This window comes from Frankliniella occidentalis, unplaced genomic scaffold, assembly GCF_000697945.3.
Source record: "Frankliniella occidentalis isolate FOCC.00 unplaced genomic scaffold, Focc_3.1 Scaffold399, whole genome shotgun sequence".
NCBI classification, from domain to species: Eukaryota; Metazoa; Arthropoda; class Insecta; order Thysanoptera; family Thripidae; genus Frankliniella; species Frankliniella occidentalis.
In genome coordinates this window covers 86,097-95,883 of record NW_026267521.1, presented here as the reverse complement: position 1 = coordinate 95,883, position 9,787 = coordinate 86,097, and the positions used below count along the sequence as shown (strand labels likewise).

At 47.4% G+C, this 9,787-nt stretch overlaps 1 protein-coding gene across 1 annotated transcript in view; it reads right to left on the bottom strand.

Moving 5' to 3' along the window:
* The window catches only part of LOC127751263 (uncharacterized), a 32,980-nt gene that overhangs the window by 10,160 nt on the left and 13,033 nt on the right, over nucleotides 1-9,787 (bottom strand). The window contains exons 2-4 of the mRNA XM_052274500.1: nucleotides 8,729-8,905; nucleotides 6,813-6,953; nucleotides 4,691-4,986 (exon numbers count right to left, since the gene is read on the bottom strand). Of these exons, the coding sequence (XP_052130460.1) occupies nucleotides 4,691-4,986; nucleotides 6,813-6,953; nucleotides 8,729-8,905 (614 nt within the window). The remainder of the gene's footprint in view (nucleotides 1-4,690; nucleotides 4,987-6,812; nucleotides 6,954-8,728; nucleotides 8,906-9,787) is intronic.

The window sequence follows — 9,787 nt, the reverse complement described above, 5'->3', positions numbered from 1 at the left end:
GCACCGCACGCGCCCCTTGCCGACCAGTTTTTTCCGAGACTGTTCGAGGGACCCGGCTGGCGATTGCGCGTACGTGTTCCCGAAAGTCCACTGATCACCAAGATACCTTTGGTTTCCCGATCGGACTCTCCGAAGGGCGTCCAGCAGGCCCCCAACCCCGCGCGCCGCCGGCGCGCCGACCGCCGACCTTTCTGGACCCGCCGCCGGCCACTAGGAGCAGCACCGGCGCGCCCCGCGGCGCTCCGGCGCTACTCCGCGCTCCAGCGTCGCTACCGTCGCTACACCTCCACCGGCTACGAAAAGAAGGCGTTACCGACGTGATGCCGACAAGAGAGTGGTTGTGTGCGATTCCAAGCGATTCCTTACCGATTTATTGATAGTGCGAGTGCGTCAACTGACAATTTGTAGGCGAAATGCCGAAGTCTTCGCGAAGAAAGAGGCTTACACGGCCAAAAGATAGCAAAGCTGGGCAGGCCAACTGCAAAAAATTACGGCTGTCAGAGCCAGAGGAGGCTTCTAACCTAGCTGTTGAGAGTGTAAGTTTAGTCATTAGTCGATTTTCAGTAATCATCACAAATTTTAATGGATTTTTAATTGTTTTCAGTCATTGCAGCATGATAACAGCAGCCCGGCAATTCAAGTCTCGGAAAAAACTGGTCGGCAAGGGGCGCGTGCGGTGCCCCGGGCCGCGAAAGCTACCACTCCAGTTACGCTTTCCTCTCATGTCTGCATATCGCGAGTTTGCAGACCGTATTCAGAGCGAGTTCAGGCGCCAGTCAGACCACAGCTAGAACTGGATCAGTCCGCGTTCAAACTCTTCCGGTAAACGTCCGAGCTCTGAACACGATCTGAACGAGGACCAATGGGCGTCTGACTGGCGTCTAACTGCGGTCTGAACATGCTCCTAATTTTCAGACGCAGTTCGGTTCGCGTACAGCACAGCCTATCCTTCTCACATGGGAGGCGAGGGCGGGCGAGTCCCGTGCGTCCCGAAGCTTTGAACGCGGTGCGCACCGAGAAAATCGGGTCCGATTTCGTTTGGATTTTTTGCGCTGTTTCCAAAAGACCAAGGCGCACCGAAAAATCGACTTCTCCGACTAATCTATTTTTTTAACACAGCCCCTCCCCCCTCTCTCTCCCTCTCACCCCAAACCCACCCTCCCGATTTTCACTCCCACTTTCCTCTTCTTCCATCTGAACATTACTATCTTCTTTTAAACGTTACATCTGAGAATATTAGCACACTAACGACTAAAGCCCAGCTACTGCGGGCTGCTGCACGCAAGCCCATCCTATTTCATGGGTCGAAATCGTGGATTTCGGAGGTCGAATATTAGATTTCACCTCAGAGAGACCGTGTGCAAAGTCCAGGGCCTGTGCGACAACGTTTACCCGGATCGCATTGCGATTTTCGTTTTGGCCAAACCTTGGCGCCAAACAGGTAGACCATCTTGTAGCCGCTGCACTGCGCGCACGGTGGGACCGGGGCGCTAATTTTGAGACCCTCCTGGATCTCGACCCCATCTCCCGGTGATCGACTCGGGCTGAAAGTGTAAGCTTATGGGTCCTACTTTGTATCAGATATGAAGGAACCGTGCTCCCGACACACGCGACGTGGTTATGGGCCTAAACATGCGCCCGACGTCACTCGCCATTTACAGAAAATAATGCCGACGTAGCCCTAACTTTTTATTGCATGAAAACCGAGGGCACACTGAGACCTTTCAGTATCAGTAATGTCTGCGGGGTAGCGGTGAGGCGGTAAATGGAAAAGGCAAAAAAAGTCCAAAACGCCCGTGTACTAGGCTACTGTGCACTACAGGCGTGTAGTGTGGGCAGGCTAAGTGACATCACCACAGGCGCAAATACCCGTTTTTCAAACTTTTTCTTGTGAACGTGTAACCGCTACCCCACAGACATTACTGATTCTGTAATGTCTCAGTGTGTCCTCGGTTTTCATGCAATAAAAAGTTAGGACAACGTCAGCATTGTTTTCTGTAACTGGCGAGTGACGTCGGGCGCACGTGTAGGTCCCTGGCCACGCCCCGTGTGTCCAGAGCTCAGATACTTCACATCTGATACAAAGTAGGGCCCATAGGGTAACACTTTCAGCTCGAGTCGTTCGCCCCGGTCCCACCGTGAGCGCAGTGCAGCGCCTGCAAGGTGGTCTACCTGTTTAGCGCCAAGGTTGGGCCAAAACCAAAGTCGATCGCGACGTTGTCGCTCAGGTCCCGGACTTAGCACACGGTCTCTCATTTAAGAACCGTACCTCGAAAACTTTTTTGGGGCGGGATGGGCTACTGCACGCACCCCTATGTGTTAAGGCAGCTGATGTAGAATGCTTCGCCATCGTTCAGCTAACCAGCTATACGTACTCCAAACCACGTCACGTCTTGCGTAACAGGCTTCGCGGTATCTCACTAAAAACTTTTACGCTGCGACACGCCTGGCGCACACATAGCTAGGCCTGCGGCGCTGACACCCAAGACGAGTTAAATTTTACGATTAAATAAACCACTTGGTCCTTTTCACCTTATTTTCGTCAAGAAATGCCCCCTTGCACCCAAACGGTACAAGATAGAGCAAAACTCACGAAATTATCAGCCCCAGGGTTGTACTCCTGAGAGTTACCCCTTAGGAAACCCATGAAACAATGTTTGAAAAAAAATAGCGACCTGTAGCTTTTGGTTTTCTTTTAAAGTCAATTTTTAGGCTAGAATGCTCATCTTCGATGTAGACCTTTCTTTTTATGATACAAAACAACCCTGAAATTCCCAGAGCGCTCTCTCAATTCCTTCTCGAGTTATCGTGCGGACAGACAAACAGACAGATACACAGAATGAAACTTTTCCAGTCAGTGCAGAAATGGGCTTCGCTAATCGCTCAGCCAATTACTGTCCAATAGACCATTCCGCTCAGCCGAAAGAGAAGAAGAGAAGGAAGAAGCAAAGGTATCGTTTAGGGCTGATAGGGCAGATTTGTGAGTGATTCGTTGTCTTAAAAATATCACATTTGCTCTATAAAATCATTTTGAACATGTAAGAGTTGTAAAATGCTGTGTTAGAAGGTCCATTGAGGCCCAAAAACTATATTTGCTTCTTCCTTCTCTTCTTCTTTTTCGGCTTAGCGGAATGGTCTATTGGGAATGCAGTTGACCCCGGGTGAAAATTCCGGTCGTAATAGTATTTCTGGCCGTGACTCTTCTGGTCGTCTCAGTTCCGTCCGTTACTCTCCCCCGCCCGTAAACGCAGTCCCAAAAAACCATTGGTGGTCCCATGGCGCATGGGACATCATGGGATTGCATGGTGATGTAGTCCCATGGTGTGTAAATTCACCTCTGATTTTTTTTGCCACTTTCCCCTGGTAATTTTGAAAAAATATTCTCCATTGTGTATTAGGTACATAGGGAACTTTAAACCATGCTGTCCACCCGACTGGCGCATGGTGTTTCTTGGTGTTTCACCTACAGTCTTATGGTTATTTAATTTCTATCAGAGACCAAGATTTTGCCTAATTAAAGAGGTGCGGAGATACACTATGCATGTTGACTGGAAGTTTGAATCGGGGCACAGCCAAATCCGTAGTACATTTTACAGTAGCTCAAGCCGTTTTCAAGATTCCAGAAAAAAGTGTTCAGAACTCAATGAATTAACAATGGCAGTACTGAAAAATATTGTCGACGCTACATACCAAATTTCAGCTGAAAATTCCTGTTATTACAAATTTTACAACACATTCAACTGGTCATGGTGCTTAAGCCAATCGGGGCGATTGTACATTAACCGTGGTACAGCATGTTCACCATGTAAAATTTGAGCATGGGGATGGATCCCATAGGAATTTCTTCACTTGAAGAAAACACCATTTGAAACTGACTTCCCATTAACGACTTTACCATGAAAAATTTTACTCCCATCCATGGGGAAATATCTAATCGCGATTTTACATGGTGGGATTCCGTGCGCTACATGAATTTTTTGGACTGGCGAAATCAGAAGACCCGTAGTCATAGGGCCGTAGCCCAGACGCCGGTCGAAGGTTGTTTCGGCCGGAGAACATTCCGACCGGAGGATGTTCCAGCCGGAAGTTGTCCTCCTGGTCGGAGGAAGTCAGAGTGCTCCGTGAGCAGAGTCCAAGGGCGGCTCTTAATACACGATAAAGATACTTTGTATGGTCAAATTTCGACGCGGAGCACGATAATGGTGCTTAAATTGCTCTATCTCTCGCCGTTCTCTTAGCAGCCCTATGGTCAAAAAAGGGATTATTTTTTACCTCATGCATAAGAACAGTTTGCTATCAACCTGTAACACACGGAGCCATTTCCCCCTGTTATTGTTAGTTTAGGAGTTACAAATCATTTACGGTTGACCGAAAAGCGTACGGCCGGAGAGATTGGCTCCGGTCGTAAACCGTATCGATTTCGACCGTAAACCAGAATCCCTCCGACCATGAAACGCTTCACTACGGTCGGAAACTCTGACTCCGATCGGAAACAATGGGGATACGGTCGGAAATCGTAAGAGATTCCAGCCGGAGTGCCAAAATACGGCCGGAGAGAAGGAAAAGCGGTCGGAAATCGTATACACATACGGCCGGAACGCCACATTCCGGCCGGAAACCTGACCGGAATTTTCACTTGGGACACGGGTCGATACTTCGGACTCCTAATCCCCAGTCCGATATTAAATACCTCTTAATACGGCCGTCGCTGCCGCCGTCTAGTAGGTTAGAGTACAAATTGTAGGCCGCGCTGCCCAAGCTGCTACTGGACCTCTCTAGCCCGTCGCCTACCAGGCAGAGGGCGTAGAAGAAGACGAGGTAAAGCATGCCGACGAGAGCGAATCCCGTAGCATCCATACGAGTCGTGATGACGGTGGCCAAGGCGGGCATGAATAGGAGATCGCACACAAAGGCAGTGACGGCCTCGTCGAAAACGTCTGAGGTCATCTGGGCCATTTGGCTCAGAAGCACGTGCCGCCGTAGACACTGTAATAGTAACAACTTAGGTTAACCAGATCAAGTACTTTCTACATCTGATTCTTCTTAAAAATGGACTACTTTTAAACCGCAAAGTGACACTCAACGTTTACAACGGTAGTGATACATCATCTACATCTAACACCAAAGGTAGGTAATAAAGTATAACCAGTAGAAGAAAGGTGACAAAGGAAGAAAAGAGTGAAAGCGAAAAGAAAAAGCAGGCCCGCCCGTCCGCAAAACAGAGTTGCCAGCTTTGCTTCGCTGCGCCGGCAACTCCGTTCGGACGCGATTTACTGAAGGACATAATCAGATAACGTAACGGGCCTCGCGAAGCCGTCGCGCTGTATCAGGTGCGCATACTCATCGGGTCAGCTACCGAAAATTTGGCTATGCCACGGTTAAGCCTCGTTATAATTTTCCTTACAGACACTACGTTTCGTAGGCAAGTCCGTTTGGAGGGGGCCGGGCCTAGCTTGGCCTGCCGGCGGCGTTTGGTCACTGTAACTCACTTTGCACTATTTGAGTAAACTAACGCTTCCTGCGGCCCTAGAGATTTGCTCCTTGGACATAAGAAAAGAATGTAATGGGCACCACCGTGACTTCACCCCACCCTTCTGCTTTACTATAGAATAAAATTTAATAGAAAATGAACAAGCGCAGTTTTAGCTGGTATTGTTTGTCATTAAGCCTTCAAGCTTAACTTTTAGCCAATATTTTAAATACATCCAACGCTAGCACCGATCCAGTTAGAGATACGAGGGCAGCTCCCGATTCAGAATGTGATGTTTAGGGGGGTACTCTTTATGACATTTCATGATTGGACTCCTCCTTGCACGTCTTTATGTGCAGCATGGTCATTTTCACCGTATTTTCGAGGAAAAAAAAATCTTTAGCACCCAAGCGGTGCAAGAGTCAAACTGACAAACTTTTAGCCCATAGGGTTCTATTTTCACGGGTTACACCTTAGGAGACCATGAAAAGAATATTTGTTTCCGATATATTTTGGACCAACCCATATTTCTTTGTTACCCCTTTTCATCCCCTTAAGGGTGGTTGCCAGGATTTTTACCAGGCGTCTCGTTGTCCAAGAGTGACCCGTAATATATTTTGAAATTTGTAGACGTCTAGCTCATCTCATTCCTATTAGACGGACGACGGACGGACACAGAGCGGTTGCATAAGCCCACATTAATGCTTTTAAGGGTTGGGGTAAAAAGGAGACAGGAAAATCACTGAGCTGATCAACGAGGGGGCACTTTCTCGCGGGAATCATGCGGGAATCTCTAGGAACCTTTGGAATCGGAATCGATGGTAATCACAGGAAATTATGGGAATTATCAAGAATTGTGAAGATTCCCGGAATCATGTGCACTGTGTACACTTAAATGAGGTATTCCAGCGGTTAGAAGAACAAGGAGAAGTTCCAATATGGCCGCCGCGGAACATAACAAACCATCAACTGTTTTCTCGAAGCGGCTGCTAGCAGCCTCTCGCGCTCTCGCGCTCATCGTTACATTGCGTCTATTTGAGTCAAATTTGGTATCATTTTGATCGGAAGAAAGAGCGGAACACAGAAAATAATATTCCGATTCAAGCAATACCAAATTTGACTCCAACAGACGCGATATAACATTAGGTAGGTTATTGGGGCTCCCGAGCGCGAGCGGCTGCTCGGGAAAACAGTTGAATGTTTGTTATGTTCCGCGGCGGCCATCTTGGAATTTCTTCTTGTTCTTCTAACCGCTGGAATACCTCATTTTGAGTTTTTGTCCCATCGGTCATCATCGTCTTAAGATGCGATGGGCGTCACTGCTGCAGCAGCTACGACTTACCTCCCTGACATCGTAGAAATCACGCGCTTTAGTAAACTGAGCACCAAGAATTGTAAAGAGTATGGCAACGGCCTCCACAAAGAACAGCGTGAAGCAGAAGACAACGAAGACCGGGAGACATATGGGGATAACAAGAAAAGACTGTCCTCAATGTTATTAAAGCGCGAAATAGAGTACAACGTAACATGATTGTATATTATTAATATTGTAAAATTTGTCTTTAACTACATAAAAAGCAAGAATTTGAGAAGTCTGCTGAAACGGAAACAATAAGAACAATTGTGGACTGAGAGATGTTCGTGATACGAAGCTGATATGGTTGCTGTAGATCGTTTCGACAAGCCCGATTCATCGTAATACGAACACTGCTGTAATGAACTAAGAGTAAAAACCGTTCAAATTCGCGCACCATGATGGTACTACGAGTTTTAAACGAAACTGGGCCGCGCGCGGGAGCCTCAGCGTGGTGTCGGCGCGGCCACCTGTTGGAGTGCAAGTCCTCATTACCCCAGTGCCGCCCGCCAACAATCGACACTGTTTTCGAGGCCCCGCCCGACGCCCCTTTTGGTGAGTGATGAGTGTACCGAAAACAGAGAGCGAGCCACCGCTCGGTCTATCCAGTCGCGACATGCGCGCCGGTCGGAGAGATCTCATTCAGCCTTGGGACACGATCGAGTCGACATCACCATCCTCATCCTCGCGAGCAACCCCGTTTTTCCTTTCATCTTCGCGAGCTAAACCGTTTATTTTCATCTTTTCATCTTCACCTCACCGACCTGTGTGGGCATAAGTGAGAAAACAGACTTTTTGCCCCAGGAATGGGGCCACCGAGAACGCTAGGCATACACCAAATGTAAAATGACAGATGCAAAAAAAGTTTTATTGAATCCGGGGACAATTTTTTTTTGCCGTGAACTGTCTGGCGAGAAGACTTCACTGCCATTTCAAACCCCAGAACCAGAACCCCTTCCAGTATCGCGTACCACCACCAATGTTACATGACTGCATGGCGGGATTGCCTTCCTACTGCTTTGCAGGCGCTACATGCACAAAACCAAAAACAACGTGCCCTACCAAGCACAAAACAAATTCCGTAAAGAACGAGTAGATTGATAATGTAGCAACTTCATTTGGTACACCTTGCAATTTGTTTCTAACGGTGTGGGGTACTGGGCTTCGCTAATCGATCAGGCAACAAAACAACCCAAGGTTGTTTTTTTTAATACGATGATGTTTTAGATGTGTCATGTCACACTTTTTCTTCAAATGTCCTTGTTTATTGGTGTTGATGTTTATTTTTATTGGTTTGATGACTTGTAATAAAAAATAGGTAGATGTACGCCTGACCACGCCTCGCGTGACAGGCTTCGCGATATCCCACGAAACACTGTTACGCTGGGACGCACCTGGAATACATCTACCTAGGCTTGCGTAAAACGACGTGCTGGTACAGTTCTGTGACGTGCTCTTTTGGGAACCTTGGAGGAACAGGACCACAAAAATACAAGTTGCCCCTACTACTGGCCTGGTATGTGTCAGTACATTAAACTCTGCTGTTTGTCTTTTGAAAAATGTCACCGAAGTCCCACCCCTCCCCCTCCCCATTCACGAAGGGCTTCCAACACCCCTCCTTCTGACGGTTAGCCACGGTGGCTATGACTGGGGAAAGGGGGGAGGGTATTATTCCATTGTTACGGAGTGCTCTACATCACAGTCTGGGATATAACCAGCGATTGGAGAAAAGTCTCCTTGGGACCATCCCAGCCGTCGTTAAATTTCAAAGGACCCTGTCGACCATGTGGTGTGCATGGTAACCCTTTTCCGCTGTGTGGACAATTTTTGAATGGATAAGCTTGTTCTGTCCGACGTTCTTTCACTTCCGCTACAGCAGACTTTGTTGACTTGTCCTCACGGACCATAATCGCTGCCACTGAGATGCGGCCAAGCTCCCCGCTGAACCAAGGCCACAGCGGAAGACCGAAATCAAAGCCCGCCAGCATGGGCAGGCCACATGCCGCAGAGATGCCAAAAGGGTAGACGATGGCCACTTTGAACAGCCAGCGACCCCATGAACAGTGCTTTTCCGCTTTTATCTGCAACAAGGAACCAAGAGGTTTGTCATACATCCATAACTTTGATACGTGCATTTGGCTGCACGAAAATTAGAACCTCGAGAAGAAAGGCATATGAGGGTTCGATTCGTTTCCTCTCACGCTATTATATAAGAAGTTTCAACAAATAAAATTGTGAACATATTTCACGGGTTTTCGAAACTTCTAAACTAGTTCGCCTCGACCTGAAGCGTTACAACGCGGCCACAGCCAGAACTAATACTATTGTGCGCACCCTCATATCTGCCCTCTGCCTCCGGCCTCCGGCCCGGGTTGTAGGAAGGGTTTGAGATGCATGTGTTGTTTGTGCTTTTGAGAAAGGTTGCGTTGCTGAATAAGTAAACTCTCACGTGCACAGAACACCTCATAATTTCCACACTTATTTTCACCCCGAATGGCAGCATGATCTTGGGGTCTCCAACACTGTCGTTCTTCAATGTAATTGCCTTGCCTACTTCTCAATGATTTGCCTTTTCTTTTTTTCAGATTTGAGTGAAAATGAACAGCCCCCTGAGAGCCCATGTCCTGTCACCCCGTCCAATGTTGATTATCTTTTCAACTTTTTAACTTTTCAACTCAATTAGGTATGTGTTTTAGAAAGATATCAAGCGGTTTTACAGTCCAGTACGTGTTTGAAAATAGTGCCGTTTGTCATATTGTTATTGTTCCAGTCAAAGGTACACTAAGCAACCGCACAACTCCAAAAATAAAAGCAACTAAGCGAACGAACACACCAATAAGGAGATACGCAACGCATTGGCCACCATACAGGAAAATGTAGAAGATTCTGGTAAGTTTTTAACCTTTAAATGTGTGATTATGGTTTTTACAATCAGAAACGTTTTACTGAATATAAGTGTTAAT